The sequence below is a fragment of the Aethina tumida genome, chromosome 1, assembly GCF_024364675.1.
Source record: "Aethina tumida isolate Nest 87 chromosome 1, icAetTumi1.1, whole genome shotgun sequence".
In the NCBI taxonomy this organism is placed as follows: domain Eukaryota; kingdom Metazoa; phylum Arthropoda; class Insecta; order Coleoptera; family Nitidulidae; genus Aethina; species Aethina tumida.
The window spans coordinates 41,186,875-41,205,588 of NC_065435.1; the positions used below are offsets into that span (position 1 = coordinate 41,186,875).

The window sequence follows — 18,714 nt, forward strand, 5'->3', positions numbered from 1 at the left end:
AAAAGATAGATTCTTTTTAGTTTAAATTAATTTTATAATTTTTGAATGTCTAAACATTTTCTACACCCTTTATGTACGCATATTTTTATTTACATAGTTTTTATATAACTTTCTATTTTGCAGCAGGATTCATAAGTAAAACACCAAACCGTATATTCAATACAATTGATTTTATGGTTTATTTCTGTATCTGATGTCATTCCTTAATGCTAAAAATGCTTAGAGGTGTCCATTTATCGATACAAATAATATTGCAATCGATTTAAATTTAAACAAATCGATCGTTTCGAGAACGATTTCCAAGTAGCTTTATCAAATGTCAAGAAAATTATTAGAAAAATAAATATTTTATTACAGCTTAATAATAAAATTTTTAGTTAATAAAAAGAATAATTCATTGACTATTAAATAAAAATGTAATGACTAAATATACACTTTCAAATTAAATTTTAAATAAATATATTATTTATTAATTTTAATATTTTTGTTTATGAACTCAATAATAAACAATATTTAATTTTTAATACTAATAAAAAATATATAGTTTATATATATTTTTATGAACAAAATTTTAAATAAATATTATATATTTTTGTATGAAATCATTAAACAGATATATGTAATTATTAATACTGATTAAAAAATTAATTTTAACAAAAATTTTATTAAAATCGATATAAATTTAAACAAATCAATTATTTCGAGGACGATTTCGAATTTTAACGGAAGGAATACACTAGAAGGAATTCCCAAAAGTGGTAGAAATGACAAGACTAACAGAACCATGAACTGGAAAACAAAAATGCTTGCTGTTAGCCACCCTTTTATCAACGCATCCCGTATAAATAAAATAATAAAAGTGTCGGTGAATAAAACAAAGACTAAAAGGAGGTGGTCTCTATGAGAGAAATTCGTCAAAGAAGTCCTTCATTTCTAGAAAAAATAGAGCAATGAGGCTTTTTTTTTCTAATATTAACGAAACCTTATAATGCTATTATATTGCCGTATTGTTTTTATCAAATATACTGCATATCTGATTGTAATATGGATATTTAAACGTACACTTTAGACAAATGAATATATATATAACAACTTTATATATATATATATATATATATATATATATATATAAAGTTGCTCTACATCTGAGCGATAGTTTATGTACACTATAAAATATACTTTAAAATATGAAATAACGTTTACTCAGATATATTCCCATTTTTTTTTGTAATGCCCTTATTTAAAAAGTATAAAATGAAGTATCTTCTTTAACATTCATAAGTCACTTTGTTGTTTAATAGTACGCAAACGCCATTAATCACCCCATCCAGTCGAAAAACCGCAGACCGCTGAAAGAAGCAAAAAAAAGAACCCCATACATTATCGAATGCGGTTGTCCGCATTTCCGATCGGGTCCCATTGTCCGATATGCAATAACGGTCGGGGCGGTTTTGGTGTCGGTGACGTCGACGACACCGCCCGAAATTTCTTCATTTCCATACAACATCCGATCGCATTCGGGACACGTACCGAACGCTCAAATCTGCGAATAATGTCGTTAGAAGTTCGCCGGTTGCCGCAGAACCGGCAATTATCTTGGCCACTGCCTTTTGACACGTCTTGTACACGCAACCGGCGCGCCGGGGGGATTTCTTTTATGTTGCGGGCGCTGCGGGCACGGTGCGGTCGCGGTGTATCGATGTCGACTGAACGATGGTTTTACCAGTGGGTTGACTTTATGAATTATAGAATTAGTTGCGGATGCGGATGTGCGAGTAATCTGCCTGATCTGCATTATTAATATTACGTGCATGATCCGAGTAAACATCCACTAAACGCGCATTATGCAGACGTCGGTTGTCGCATCGGTTCCCGATGATAAATAATTGAAGTTGTTAAAGTGCCTTAGGAATTTGCGATTGTCACGGACTCGAAAAATCCCGAGAATATGTTGTAAATAAGACGATGTGATGTGGTTGGCTTTTATCTGATGGCCACTCGTATGTAATACGATGTACTTTTCCCATTTCCGTTTCGTTACATGAAAGTTTACTTGAGTTCTTGCCAAAAGATTTCTCGACGTACCCTTTTTTATATTTCCTTTTTGAGTGTGTGTAAGACTCAAAATCTGGACGAATTGATTGTTAACGTGCTTGATTTTTATTAATATTGTGTTTTATTTTGAAATTTAGGTTTATTAAATAAATGACTGTTAAATTTTAAATTAAATTCAGATGTGATTTATTTATATACGAAATTAGTTCACAGTAACATTGTTCACATAAATGCCAACACGTTATGTAGTTAATTTAACAAAAATTATTGCTTCATTAAATTAATTACATTTATTTCATTTTTTCAATATATAATTTCTTTGATTGAAGTCAATAAAGTAACAAATTAGTATATACTTAAAATTACGTAGAATATTATATGTTTTTCTATGTAAATTAATGCAAATTTGCTTAGTTTGCCTGCAACCACAATTTTAATAAAACAATTATTAATGAATTTAATTAAATTCTCTAGAATATTTAAATTTGTACTTTAATACTATGCTAAATATATTTTGTTAATACAATTTTGATAAAGTGGTATAAGGTGTATAAGTTAACGAGGCTGTTCTGAATGTAAATTATGCTTAATTTACATTTAGAAAATAATTAAAATTCATATTGAAGTTTACAAAAACATATTATTCATACATATATTCATTTGGATAAGTTTTTTAATTAAGATCATGTGGCAACAGAGGTTGAGTGGATAAAAAATATTTATATAAATTATAAAATATTTTTCAATTTAATAAATATTGGACGAATGATTTAAAGTATTTTGTAATAACCAATAAAAAACAATATGAAAATAATTAATCAATATTTGAAAACATACAAGTAGCCTTATCAAATGTTAAAAAAATTATTAGAAAAATAAATATTTTATTTTAGCATAATAATAAAATATTTAGTTAATAATTAGAATTGACTATTAAATGAAAATGTTATGACTAAATATGCACTTCCAAACTAAATTTTAAATTAATATATTATTTAGTATTTTTAATATTTTTATTTATTTATGAACTCAATAATAAGCAATATTTAATTTTTAATACTAATAAAAATATATAGTTTAAATATACTTTTATGAAGAAAATTTTAAATAAATTTTATATATTTTTTATGAAATCAGTAACAGATATATGTAATTATTAATACTAATAAAAAATTATTTTTTAACAAAAATATTACCAATTTTTTACAGGATTTTACACGAGAACAAAAATTTTATTAAAATCTGAACTAATTAAATAAGAAATACAATTTTTAATATTTCTTATTAATTTTAAAATAATGAATTAATTAAGAACTTTTTTTTCTCTAATTTAGATTTATTCATTGATTATTAAATATAAGCATAGATTAAATAAATTTTTTCAAACAAAATTTTCAATATATTATATATTATATTAAATATTATTTATTTATATATATATATATATATATATATATATATATATATTAAATATTATTTATATATATATATATATATATATATATATATATATATATATTATAAATATTTCATTAATTGATTGATTAATTATTATCTATTTTTTACAGAATTTTACAGGATTTATCTAAAATCTGAACTATTAAATAAGAAATACAATTTTTAATGTTTCCTATTAATTTTAAATAATGAATTAATTAAGTATAAGTATAGACTAAAAAAACTTTTTCAAATAAAATTTTCAATATATTTTATATATTTACATAATATTTAACTATTTAATACTATTAACAAAAATTTTATTAAAATCTGACCTAATTACATATGAAAATGTAATTTTTAATGCTTTTCTTTATTTTTAAATATTTAATTAACTAAAATTATAAATTTATTAACAAAGGATTAAAATTTTAGTTTTTTATAATTTGTTTATTCTTAGAAATTATACTTACTTGAGTAGGAATAAATATATCTTCTGTCAGTAATAAATTTGACGTTTCAACTTCTTACAAAAATTTAAAACAAAGCCTACAAATTTTATTATAACGATATTGGGTTTTTTAATGTATATGTATATAATTATCATTTATAAATTTAAGTCAATAATTCAAAATTAATATTAAAAATATGATTTAAATCGGCTAGACTAAATAAACTTTTTTCAAATTTTCAATATATGTATTATATAATATGTAATTATTTAATACTAATCAAAGAAGAAGAATTAACAAAAATTTTAGTAGAATCTAATATAATTACATATGAAAATGCAATTTTTTATATTTTTCCTTAGTTTTAAATATATATTTAATTAAAATTATTAATTTATTAACCAATATTAGAGGTTCAACCAAATTTTACAATGAATTGAAATTTTGTTTTTTTATAATTTATTTATTGTAATAATACTTACTTGAGTAGGAACAAACATATCATCTGTCAGTAATGAATTTGATATTTCATTAAATCATTTTTAATGTTTATGTTATTTATGTTAAAATATAGCCTATAAATTTTATTATAACGAAGGGTTTTTTAATATATATGTATATAATTATCAATAGTAAATTTAAGGCAATAATTCAAAAATATTAAAAATATGTTTTAAATCATGTGTGAAGTTTTATTAATATAAAAAAATTATCAACGTGAAAATTTTTGAATTAAATAATAAATTCCAAGCTCAAAACTTCAATAGAAAATATTTATAGTAAATATGAAATGGTACTTTCGAAAATTTTTTAATCGAACTCTCTTGTCATACCAACGAAGAAAGCCGCCACCGGCGGACGTGAAGACCACAGTCGACCGGAACAGGTGTCGGAGAAGACACTAGCGCAATTCCCGGGCTGTGGGGGCACCGTCGTGCGTCGCGGCGCGTGTTCCGACCGCCTCTGGAAGCACTGGTTTGCGGTACGCGTTGCGACGTCGACGGACGGCGTGCGAGCACTGCGGCGGCGGCTCTTGCGAACTCTTGGGCCGGTGCAGCGACGGTAGGCGTGGTGGTGGTCGACGGACCCAAGGCCCCCACGGTTGCGGTGGTCCGCGCTCCAAGCCGCCCCGCTCGCTCGATGGGTGTTGAGCGACGAGTTTCCTGCGAATTAATGGCATCGAACGTTTTTGTTTTTGTTGTATTTTTTTTATTTATTCTTTGCACCGGATGCACGGTCCGTGCGGGTGCATTGTTTTCGTTGCGGTCCTGTTTGCCGGTCGGGAACTTTAAATGGGAGTAATTGCGTTACTTGTTTATAGGGGCATCGGTTCTTCATCTTCCCGGTCGATTTTGTTTAGTTATCTAATACCGTTAACCCCGTCCGGCTTTTCAGACGTTTCAGATTTGTTCTACGGCTTTTTCCTCTGCGGGTTTAATTGTCTACTCGGCGAAATCGCTTTGTTCTTTATTTTGAAGTAAAGAGGGATTTTGTTAAAATAAGAATTCTTCAACAATGGTGCAGCATAAATAAATAATTTTATAAAATGAGAATGTACATTTGAAACTAAAAAATCGGAACATTTCATTTTAAAAAATTATTTTAGAGGGTAGTTTTGTCTACATTTTCTACAACAATTAACCTTTTAATTTGTCATAATCATAAATATTATATATTATTTTGATCAAACTTCAAATAAATTATTTTTGTATAAAAATAAACAAATTTAATAAGATATTAGAATTTAACTAATAATGGTGAATTAAATTAATGAATATTTTAGAGAATAATTTTTAGATATTATATTTAATTTTTTAAGTATTTTTTTTATATTATATTCTTCAAATTTTAACATTGTTTTAAAAATTGTCGATTGGGAAAGCCTATTTTAAAATGTAGATAAATTTATAAACCAATTTTACAAGCATCTAATATTTGTATTAAAATATAAGAATTTATTTGTATGAACAATCATATCGGTTAAAAAATGGTGAATGCGCAATATTTTTGGTATGAAACCATTATATTTAATTTTTTAAATGATAAAAAATAATAGTAGTTGTGTCTTAACTTTTAAGATATTTCTTATTATATTATTCAAATTTTCACATTGTTTACTTAATTAAAATTAATTCCATACTAAAATAAAACATTATAATCAAATATTAGAATTTAATTAATTTCACAGTTTCAAAAATGGCGAATGCGCAAATAAATATTTTAAAGATAAGGTATAAAACGATTATATTTAATTTTTTAATGATAAATATAATCATAATCAATTAATATTTAATTAATTTTTTAGATATTTTTTTATTTATTATAAATTATAATATAATATAAAGTCTCTTTTTGAAAATATAAATAAATTCATAAAAAATTTTTACAAGTTACTAAAATAAAAATATAGTTTAAAAAATGGTGAATGCGCAAATAAATATTTTACAGAATTACTCAAGGTATGAAACGATTATATTTAATTTTTTAGTGATAATTAATAATAATACATACAATATTTTTGTTAAAGTTTTAGACAAAATTTTTTTTTTACTATATTATTCAAATTTCAACATTCTTTTAAAAATTGTCGACTATTCAAGCCTGTTATAAAATATAGATAAATTTATAAAAAAATTTCACAAGTATGTAGTGAAGTTAATACTAATCTAATTCTATTAATACTAAAATAAAAAATAGTAATGAAATATTAGAATTTAATTAATTTTCGAAACAATACTTTAGTTTATAAAGTGGTGAATGTGCAAATAAATGTTTTAAGCAATAATTCAAGGTATGAAACGATTATGTTTAATTTTTTTAAATGATAATAGTACATATTATATTTATGTTAAATTTTGTTTTAATTTTTTAGATAATTTTTATTTATTATATTATTCAAATATTAATATTCTTTTAAAAATAGTCGACTATTCAAGTCTGTTTTAAAATATAGATGAATTTATAAAAAAATTACGTATGTAGTGAAATTAATTCGATACTAAATTAAAAAATTGTAATAAAATTAATTAATTCTCTAAACAAACATATCGTTTTAAAAATGGTGGATGCGATAAATATTTTAGAGAATTACACAAGGTATGAAATGTTTATATTTAATTTTTTAAATGATAAATAATAAAAGTACATATAATATTTATGTTAAGTTTTATCTTAATTTTTTACACAAAATTATTTCTCAATATATAAATCTCAAAAATTGTAGACTGCTCAAGTCTAAAAAATGGTGAATACACCAATAAATATTTTAGAGAATATTTCAAGGCATAAAACGATTATATTTAATTGTTTAAATAATTAAAAATAATAGTACATATCATATATATGCTAAGTTTTATCTTAATTTAAAAAAAAAAAAAATACTTAAAACAACATTCATTTAAATTATCACTCTTATTTTAAAAATAAAATTATTATATTTTTTATATTGGGACTGCACAACAATTTAAAAAAAAAAAATATATTCTATATTTTTATATTTGCATGCATATTAAAATAAAAACCATAAATCTTGGTTAAAATTTATCATATTTTAGCGAAGCGAGAATAAACAAATTTATTTTGAATTTTGTAATTTTAACAGCATACACTAATTTATAATAATGTTTATTTTCAGATGTGTCTGCAACACAATTTAGTGGTAAGTCACTGTGAATAATTAAACTATCAGTGGTTACGATACGTACATAACTAACGCGATTGTATAACTAACAATAGGGAATAATAAAAATAAACATCTAGAATAGATAGTAATTTGACAGAGCATTCCGATTAATTACTCGCAACCGGAAATTTATAATAGTCATTTGTAAATTATAACCAAACGTATATGTATACGATTTGCGAATACGCAAACATATTAATCTCAGTGAGTAATTAATTAAATTTATTGAAATTAATACGCTCATAAATAAAGTGCGCCAGACGTAATGGAAAACACAACCCTTGAGGTGCAATCTGTTAAAACACGGCTGTTTGTTGTAAAGTAAATATTTTTGTACGGCGTGTAATGGAAAACGCGAAAGGGACGGACGGCACTAAATTCCTCTCACTCTAGCCTAATAACTCGTAAAACAGGAATATTATAAAGGTCATGTTTTAAAATAATTCCATATCCGAGAGAAATACATTACATCAACGCGTACGTGTCAGAATTCACAAGTACGTCGGATTAGAACGCGCACATATTTTACTAGAAAAAGTCTATTAAACTTTTTAACTCCCTCAAAATTGCTGGGGATTTGCACGAACGTCGCCTACAAATAACGCACAGATATCGAAAAAAAAGTATCTCCGAGTGGAAAACTTATCTAACGCTTTGTTTGGATCCTGTGCTAATTCGCAATTTGACAAAACTCGCCGCACACTCACAGGACAATACACATTGCATTTAATCGCCATCATTTAATTAGGCTCGAGTGTAATTTAAATAAATTACGGTACACATAAACGCCGGCCATTTCACGGAAACATTCGTTAAGCGCTGCGTGATAATTATTAAAAAATATTCCGCCACTCCCGTGCATGTACGGACTAATGAGGAAGTAACGGGTGAAAATTCCTCGACAGTTTTTTTTTACATTTTAAGTGACTGTCGGGGGCAAATTTAACGAACTGGAAAGTCAACATTCCGTCCCCGTATCGTCATGTTTGTTAATTAATTGGGAATATTTTTAATTAACTTTGGGTCAATATTTTGAAGTCATCTACGAAACTTTGTTACAAAGGATATAATTAAATCTCCAAAGTTTTATCAATCGTAAAGTATGAAGGCACATAAAATATCAAAATTTACATAAAATTGCTTTCAGACTATGTTTCCATGCAAAAGAGCGAAACTGTGTAACAGCTAAAAGAAATGAACCGCAACAAATAAAGCAGTGTTGTTGAACGTTCCCGGTTTTAATTCGGATTGTTTTTGTTTTAAATTACGGTTGACGATTTAAATTTAAAACCGGAATATGTATACGTTGATCCGTATTATTTTTTATTTTTGAAAGTCAGTTAAAATATTAAACAATAGGGAGAGATTAAAGCACAGATGGTAATTAAGAAGGCACAGTTACATCACTAAATACACACGTAAAATTAAGTCATGCGTATTCAACGGTTGGGATAATGAATCCTTTGCGTTTACACAGACAAACGTTTTGTCATTGAATTACCAGGGAACCTCTGTCGTGGTAACTTAATTACGCAGAACTAGCCTTAAGGATATTAATGATAATTTATCGAACCTGTTTCGACATTAATTCACTTATTCATTAAGCGACGTTTAAAATTTAGGTGTAAAATATCCATGATTAAATCATAACGATGCGTCGTGAGTTTCGGAACAATGTTTAAACAGATTTAATGAATATTAAGTTTGTTTTCAGCTTCTTTAAACTGCTTTCAACTATTTAAATTAAATCCTCTTAGATATCTAAACAGATAACTTCTCGAATACTTTGGAAGTAAATATTCCTCGTGTAATCCCTCAAGATGTCGATTTTCTTTAATTAATACTCGCCTCAGTTAAAAATAACAAATGTGCTTTCACCAACTAATTTTGTCGCCCGTTTAACCGTGAATGAAGTATGAATTGGGTTAGTTAATTTCGTACCAATTTATAGACTTATTTTTAAAAAATGGTGGAGGTATTAAATTACAATGAAATATTAGAATTTAACTAATTCACTGAACAAATAATTGTTTAAATAATGGTGAATGCGCAAACATATATATGTTATTTAAGGTATATAATTATAATTTTTATTTTAAATTTTTTAAATAATAAAAAACAATAGTTCATAACGTACTTACATCAAGTCAATTTAAATTTTAGAAATGATTTTAAATTATCGAAATTTTATGAACAAAATAAGTTTTAAAAATGGCGAATGCGCAATATGTATAAATCGTTCACGAAGAACGATTCTTTTTAATTTAAATTAATTTTATAATTACTGTGTCTAAACACTTTGTACCTTCGTTTATATACGAATATCTTTATTTATATAGTTTTTTGTACACCTCAATTTTTTTAAAATGGTGGAGGCGTCAACTTATTTGAAATATACAAATAAATTATAATGAAATATTAGAATTTAACTAATTTGCTGAACAAATAATTGTTTAAAAATAGCGAATGCGCAAACATATATATTTTAGAATGTTATCTAAGGTATATAATTATAATTTTTATTTTAAATTTTTTAAATAATAAAAAACAATAGTTCATAACGTACTTACATCAAGTCAATTTAAATTTAAAAAGAGATTTTAAATTATCGAGCTCTCAAATTTACTTTAAAAATTAAATATATATATATATATATATATATATATATATATATATATATATATATATATTAAACTATTATATTTATCTAATAAATTTAAAGGGACATAGAATTTCACTAATTTTATGAACAAAATAAATTTAAAAAATGGCGAATGCACAAATATGTATAAATCGTTCACGAAGAACGATTCTTTTTAATGTAAATTAATTTTGTAATTATTGTGTATAAACACTTTATACCTTTGTTTATATACGAATATATTTATTTACACAGTTTTTTGTACAAATCAATTTTTTTTTAAATAGTGGAGGCGTCAACTTATTTGAAATATACAAATAAATTATAATGAAATATTAGAATTTAACTAATTTACTGAACAAATAATTGTTTAAAAATAGTGAATGCGTAAATATATATATTTTAGAATATTATTTAAGAGATATAATTATAATTTTTATTTTAAATTTTTTAAATAATAAAAAACAGTTCATAACGTACTTACATCAAGTCAATTTAAATTTTAGAAGTGATTTTAAATGATCTAGCTCTCAAATTTACTTTAAAATTTAAAAAATATATATTGAACTATTATATTTATCTAATAAATTTAAAGAGACATAGAATTTCACTAATTTTATTTACAAAATAAGTTTAAATAATAGCAAATGCGTAAATATATTATTAAAAGAACGATTGTTTTTAATTTAAATTAATTTGATAATTATTGTGTTTAAACACTTTGTACCTTCGTTTATATACAAATATCTTAATTTACATAGTTTTTTGTACACTTCTAATTAAATACAATTAAAATATTAATTAATTAATTAATAATTACACTTTATTCTTTATACAATTATTCATTTTCTACCTAAATCAAAATTATTTCTATTTAAATTAAATCTTAAATATCCGAAATGCGCAATGTGAATATTGAAACAAAATTTTGCAAAATTTTCTGAGTATCACTGTATATAAAATTATTATATCTAACTTGTTGATATTAAAATAAAAAATTGATATTGAAATATTAGATTTAAACTATTTTTCATATACTGTAAACATAATGGCGAATGCGCAAAAGTTCTTAAGTCAATGTTCCTCGTATAATCTTTGGAGATGTCTTTAACTAATACTCGCCTCAATTAAAAATAACAAATGTGTTTCGCCAACTAGTTTCGTCGCCCGTTTAGCCGTAAATAATGTATAAATTGGATTAGTTAATTTTATACCGATTTATAGAATCTCGCACGTTCAATTAGGTAAAGTGGTAATTAGCGTGAGTCGTAATCAAAAGCCGCATAATACGAAAGCTTTTCAATGGTCAGACCCGTTGGCTAATTAATGTGTTTTTAGTTAACCAAAAGTACTGGTTAAATTAAAATTCTTCTCCTTTACCACAATATATTTTCAAATAACATCGACTTTAATTTTGTCAGTATCTTTTCCCCGTTTAATTTCATTTATTACGCAATTAATTAATGTGCACACTAGAACTTATTAGTAGCTTATTGGATAAGTTTAGCAAAACCAAATTAGCAAGGAAAGTTTAACGTTGCGGGAAATGAACTTGAAGTGTAGGATCTATCAAATTATGACCTAATAAATAACCAAATTTCAAATGTAAATAAAATGTTGTAGGTTGCAATCTCGTTCGCACCCAATAAAAAAAATAAAACACGATTTATTTCCTCGTGTGTGAGTTGCAGGGATAATAAAGTCGGATATTTTTTATTTAACAAACACAGTGCAATTTTTAGCGGGGCATTGAGATTTATTGCAACGGAGAATACGAAATGAAATTAAATCCCAAAAGTTTTCAGCGCTTAATAATGTACCACCAATTTATAACTGCATATCCAAGATGTTCCCGTTTTAATTTGCGAAACGGTCCGGTTTATTAGCCCATGTTACTTCGTCCCGCCAGATTATTTATTTTTCAACGCCACGCAAACGTCCGCCATTTCCGCTCGCAGAATGTAACATGTTTTTTAACTGACAATACTGAAAGTTTATTTTTGAAAGAATCCTATTTACGCGCAGTGTATCCAAATTGGACGTATATTATTGTGCCCGTTGAACGGATTGCGAAAGCCATTCCGTTACAAATGACACCCTTAGTAGGACGCTGGAGCATTTCCAAGGAATTTTTCAAGTTTTCAGATCAAAATCCCCAGGTAATTTGTTATTCCCTTTGCAGTTCAAGATTTGGTCGAAAACGGAATTATTCTTGTATTAGATTGTGTATTTCGCTTTCCCGTCCGCTGCGACTTTATAACGCCCCTTTTTTTCATGCGAATGCCTCTATGTAACTGGATTTTCTTAAAGTATCATTATTTGAATCAATTGTTCTGGTACACTAAGAAAAATTGATATTGAACTGTGTATATAAGTTTTCAGTGTTAATAATTTTATAAAATTGCTCCGAATTATACAAAATATAATTTTATCAATTAATTTATTATTTATTTAGAACAAATTACTATTTGTTAACATTAGTAACTGTTAACGCTGTTAACCTAACCTCGCCTAATTCGAATTTCTTAGATTAAATATATATTTAAAAATACTTTGATTTAGATTTTGAAATCAGTGTAAGTCTGTCCACCATCAGAAGAAGGTTGCATGTAAGTTGATCTTAGAGCCAGAAGATGTTTAACACCTTCTGTTAAAGAGGGAACAATTTTGGAACATGACAATCTGAATCGACAGCATAAAGCCTAAATGTATAATATCTCACAAAATCATTATTGGCAATCTCGTAATGCCAATGTACATGATAGTAGTCGATAAGGAGCTACAACCAGAAGATAGGACCGTTTTCTGATTATTTCTGCTAAACAAAATCGCACATCATCAACATCCAGACTTCGTTTAGATCTTGGAATCAATTCTAAGTATGTCTACGATTCAAAAGAAGGTTGCATGTATGTTGATTTTAGATCCAGAAGATGTTTGACACCTTCTGTTAAAGAGAGAGCAATTATGAAACATGGCAATCTAAATCAACATCAAGTAGCCCAAATATATAATGTCTCACAAAATCATTATTGGCAATCTGGTAATGCTCATATACATGATGGTAGTCAATAAGGAGCTACGACCAGAAGAAAAGACAATTTTCTGATTATTTCTGCTAAACAAAATGGCACATTCTCTACATCCAGGCTTCGTTCAGATGTTGAAATCAGTGTAACTCTATCTACCAACAGAAGAAGGTTACATATAAGTTGAACTTAGAACCAGAAGACGTTTGACATCTTCTGTTAAAAAGGGAACAATTTTGGAACATGGCAATCTGAATCGACAGCAAAAAGCCTAAATGTATAATATCTCACAAAATCATTATTGGCTAGCTGGTAATGCCAATGTACATGATGGTAGTCGATAAGGAGCTACAACCAGAAGATAGGACCGTTTTCTGATTATTTCTGCTAAACAAAATCGCACATTATCAACATCCAGACTTCGTTTAGATCTTGGAATCGATGTAAGTCTGTCTATCATCAAAAGAAGGTTGCATGTAAGTTGATTTTAGATCCAGAAGATGTTTGACACCTTCTGTTAAAGAGGGAGCAATTATGAAACATGGTAATCTAAATCAACATCAAGTAGCCCAAATGTATAATGTCTCACAAAATCATTATTGGCAATCTGGTAATGCCCATATACATGATGGTAGTCAATAAGGAGATACGACCAGAAGAAAAAACCGTTTTCTGATTATTTCTGCTAAACAAAATGACACATTCTCAACATCCAGACTTCGTTTAGATCTTGGAATCAGTGTAAGTCTGTCTACCATCAGAAGAATGTTGCATGTAAGTTAATCTTAGAGCCAAAAGACATTTGACAACTTCAGGAGGACAAGACAATCTGAGCCAACAAGTAGCCCAAATATATAATGTCTCACAAAATCATTATTGGCAATATGGTATAACCAATATACGTGGTGGTAGTCGATAAGGAGCAACGACCAGAAGATAAGACCGTTTTCCGATTATTTCTATTAGACAAAATGGCATATTCTCTATATCCAGGCTTCGTTTAAATCTTGAAATCAATGTAAGTCTATCCACCATCAGAAGAAGGTTGCATGTAAGTTGATCTTGGAGCCAGAAGACATTTGACACCTTTTGTTAAAAAGAGGGTAGTACATAACAATCTGAATCAATAGCAAGTAGCTCAAATGTATAACATCTTACAAAATCATTATTGGCAATCTGGTAAGACCAATGTACATCGTGATAGTCTATAAGGAGCTACGACCAGAACACAGGACCGTTTCCTGGTTATTTCTGCTAGACGAAATGGCGCATTCTCAATATGGAATCAGTGTAAGACTGTCTACCATCTGAAGAAGGTTACATGTAAGTTGGTCTTAGAGTCCGAAGATATTCAACACTTTCTGTTAAGGGAGCATGGCTTGGTGAGACATATCATGTGCTCCAACTTCTGCATCAACTGTTGCTTTTGGAGATGTTTCTGTACCGGTATGGGGTTGAATTTGAGAATGTGAGAATTTATGAGTGCTCCACGTCATCACGATGGATTATTCAACCTATAATTATTAACGTTTGCTCAAAAATTTGGACCAGATTTCGCTGGTACCTTACCTTACAGTCCAGACTTGGCAAAGTCATGATACCAGATTGTAATCCAGTTGAACACATATGAGACCATCTTCAAAGACAAATATGCACCCGAAACCCTCCGCTACAAAGTTTGGGGACGTTTGCTGATGTTCTTAGAGAAGAATGATGAGCTATAGTCCAAGAATTTATCCATTTACTTTTTCCAAGGAGAGTAGAACAATGTGACGGCCTGTCCTGTGGTTAATGTACTTTTGCTTAATGTATGCAGGAAATTACATTCTGATAATATATTTATTGTATTAGTTTATTCGTATTGAGATTTTTTAAATAATTCAAATTATCAAAAGGCAGAATTAATAATGTAATTTAAATATTTAATATAAAAATATACAAAAAATCATCAATAATTAATTTAGCAGTGTATATAAGTATTTAATTATTTTTATCTCTGTTTTTTTCACTCTTATGTGACTTAAAGGGCGGTAATATTTCGTCCGTTTTAGAACAATTTTCGACATCATCATGGTTGCCATTACCATCACCGACGTTCCCTCCACATTCAGACTCCTTAGCAATTTCCGTTGGTGCAAGGCCAGCTTTAACAAGTGTTTTATTCCCCTGATCAGCCTTACCCCCATCTTCATCTAAAGGACTAACAGAACAGTTCGTGAATGATTTCGACAACACATTGACCACGATCGAGGTCCACATCTCGTATTTTTTTTCGGAGCAGCCCGATGCGATTTGTATTTTACGTCTTTTGGCCGGCACTGCCGTGAACTGTTCGTCGTCGCTCTCGGATTCGTCCTGTTGTGAATCCGGCTCACTCTGCCTCTCCCACATATTCGGCGACTGAAAGTGATTAATTGGGATTTAGAGTTAGACGCTATTCCAGTGTCTTACGTATTGGTTGTTAAGTGGGTCCATCGTAATTATTACTATTTAGTCTGAAGGTAATGGTTCGGTTGTAAACTTCAAATGAACGTCAATGTCAAATGTCAACAATGCTTTCGTACATCAGGCTTCATCTATTATAAAATGGGGATATAAAATATTTTATTTATTTCGCATTAAACATTTACTGCTATTAACCATACCGGAATAGTTTTCCAGGCGCCTGATTAAATTACAGTTTAATTACTCGCTGATATTTTAGTACTATAGATACATGATTTTCAGCATTTTAGCGATTTTTATGGCCGCAGTATCGGCCAATAACACAGTTTATTACACGTGCTGCCGTGATATATCCAGAATAATATCGGAATAAATTTACTCGAACACGACCATATTTTAAACGAAATAGTCGGCTATATATAATATGTAATTCAACCATACAAGCAATTATATCGTATTTAGCATATTCCTTGTCTATATTTGGGCGAATTTCAATTTAATTAACGGCCACATAGATCGTTTTGCGTAGCGTAAACTGGCGGGTAAACATTTGCGTATGAATATAGTCCGTACATACCTCTCGAGAATGCACATGAATTTTGGCTGTTTGTTTGCCCTTGACTCATGAATTTTGTTAACGAACGAGAAGACGAATTGAGGTGTCGACTTACCTGAAACAAGAACGATGTTGTTTTAGTAAATTAGCATAAGCGTTTTCGACTAATTTTGATGCCGTTTCTTATGTTTACTCTCTACCATCCTATAAAATTATCTAATTGGATTTCAAGTAAAATAAGATCAAATCGCAGTATTAAATTGTGTCTCCACTAGAGAAGCATAAACTCGTTTTGACTAACAATGAGTTGCAATGTAGCAAAATTACAACGAAATCGGTTCTAATAATGTCTGTCTTTCAAGCATTAAAACAGACAACTAAGCGTTTATCAAACGTTTATCGTGACGAGGCTTAAATGTAACCGACTTATAATGTACAGCTGTATGCCATTGTTCTATAGATTATGTTGAAATTAACAGCTTCTGTCATATTGAGAATTTCATTTCACCTAGATATTTCTCAGACCTATTTAACATGTCAAATATTACGAATCACGAGCTCTGTTTTATTTCGTGACAATTTGGCTCTTAGATCAATTTTATTTGTTATAAATTTTATCTAATTGGTTTGATTGTAGACAATTTTTTTTTTCTACGCCATTTGCACCTTGTTTATTCAGTTATTATGTTTCTTACTTATTATATTTAATAACTCATTAAATATTGTTGATGCTTTTTCTTTTGTAATTGATTCAGTTCTGGTATTAGAGTCAAAACTTCTTGTTAACAAATTTATTTTATTAAAAATTCTTATTAGGAAATAGTAGTTTTATTGGGTAACATTAATTTATTCTTAATTGTTGCTTGCTAAATATTTTTGTACCTAATAAGAATTTTTAATAAAATAAATTGGTCAACAAGAAGTTTTGACTGACAAAAATATTTGGCAAGCAACAATTAAGAATAAATTAAAGTTACTCAATAAAATTACTATTTAGTATTGACAAATTCTTTATAAAATTGAATTATAATAATTTATATTTAATAATTATGTAAAATGGAAGAACTAAAAATGTGTCTTATTTGTATAATTTTGAAAAAATTGAATTTAAAATTGAAATTAAAATTTCTATTAATTTAATATAAAAAAAAATTTAATAATATCATTTTTTTTAATTTAAAACAAAAATATTTTTTTAAAATTTTGAACAGGATAAAATTATAAAAATTATATATAAATATATAAATTATGTAATTATCAACACAATCAAAATAGATACAAGTAGATTTTTATGGAAAAAACCTACTTGTTCTAAACTAACTTTTTAATATCTATAAAAATTGATATAAATAATTTTCTTATCATTTAATATAAAAATACTTAAAAAATACATGAAATATTCATTTAAAAAAATGAAAAACTAATTTTAATTAGCATTTAATATAATAATTAAAAAATATTTTGATCACTAAATAATTACTAAAATCTGCTCAAATAATTATAAATTATATGATTTTAAGCACAAAAAGAACACTAAAATATATTTTTAAGCAAAAAACGACAAAGATATTTTTTAGAGGTTGAAATTTATTTAGAAGAATATTGAAAAATATGAAGATTACTTGGGTCAGGAAGTGATTACATTCTCCTTTTCTAATCCGAATAAATTGGAGCCAGTCATAGAATTTCAAAAAATTAGATACTTCGTGTAATCTCTCTATTTCAAAAAATATATTTATATAATAAAAAAGTAAAATAATTAGGTGGAATATTTTATAAGTTTAAGTTAGCGTACTTTTAGACTTTTCGGGAGATTTAATATCAATAAAAACTTTTCAGAACTCGATATAAAAACGTGGCACGAAAATAATGATTATTTGAAAGACTTAAAAAATGTTAAAAGTATGAAAGTGGTTAGTGATGTAGAAGAAAGAACTGTACAAGTGACTCATGAATATATTTATGTGCCAGCTTAACATAAAAAAATAATACCTTTTCCACGTAATAAGTGAATATAAAAATGAATTTCCCAGTGCAGCAAAAGAATGCGTTACAAAAAGATGAAAGTATACTATTATAATTTTTATAATATAATAATGGTAAATAACAATATGAAATAATGAATTAATACATATTTATTTTTTTTTACTTTGATGAAAAAGTACATAAAATTAAAGAATTATTCAAGAAAATACTAAAAACAAATTTGAATATTCTCCAAAAACAATATATTTAAATTTTAACTGATACATATCAACTAGATTTGATAAATTATTGAATATAATAAATAATCATCACTTCAATAATGTTTGTATAATACTTAGTATCTTCACAAAATATAATATTGAAGTTTTTGAAGATATGAATGATGAAGCAACCTATTTAACATTGAATTTTTATATCTTCTAAAGTTTGCC

General features: G+C 27.2%; 3 protein-coding genes across 3 annotated transcripts in view; 1 reads left to right on the plus strand and 2 right to left on the minus strand.

The window, feature by feature from the left end:
* The window catches only part of LOC109609633 (inactive dipeptidyl peptidase 10), a 187,205-nt gene that overhangs the window by 114,359 nt on the left and 54,132 nt on the right, over nucleotides 1–18,714 (minus strand). The gene's annotated exons all lie outside the window — the stretch shown is intronic.
* The window catches only part of LOC109595886 (ejaculatory bulb-specific protein 3), a 117,866-nt gene that overhangs the window by 6,970 nt on the left and 92,182 nt on the right, over nucleotides 1–18,714 (plus strand). Inside the window, exon 2 of the mRNA XM_049961325.1 lies at nucleotides 7,579–7,602. Coding sequence (XP_049817282.1) covers nucleotides 7,579–7,602 — 24 coding nt within the window. The remainder of the gene's footprint in view (nucleotides 1–7,578; nucleotides 7,603–18,714) is intronic.
* LOC109609634 (uncharacterized) lies at nucleotides 15,198–15,828 on the minus strand. The gene is made up of 2 exons (XM_020026335.2): nucleotides 15,748–15,828; nucleotides 15,198–15,696 (listed from the first exon to the last, which is right to left on the minus strand). Exons 1-2 carry the CDS (start codon nucleotides 15,769–15,771, stop codon nucleotides 15,277–15,279), a joined length of 444 nt encoding a protein of 147 aa, XP_019881894.1. The 5' UTR covers nucleotides 15,772–15,828; the 3' UTR covers nucleotides 15,198–15,276.

Bases quoted from the DNA above. Each gene is read 5' to 3' on its own strand.
- LOC109609634 (XM_020026335.2), bottom strand. From the start codon at position 15,771: ATGGACCCACTTAACAACCAATAC. The intron at 15,697-15,747 runs GTAAGACACTGG...AATCACTTTCAG, and splicing joins ACCCACTTAACAACCAATAC to TCGCCGAATATGTGGGAGAG.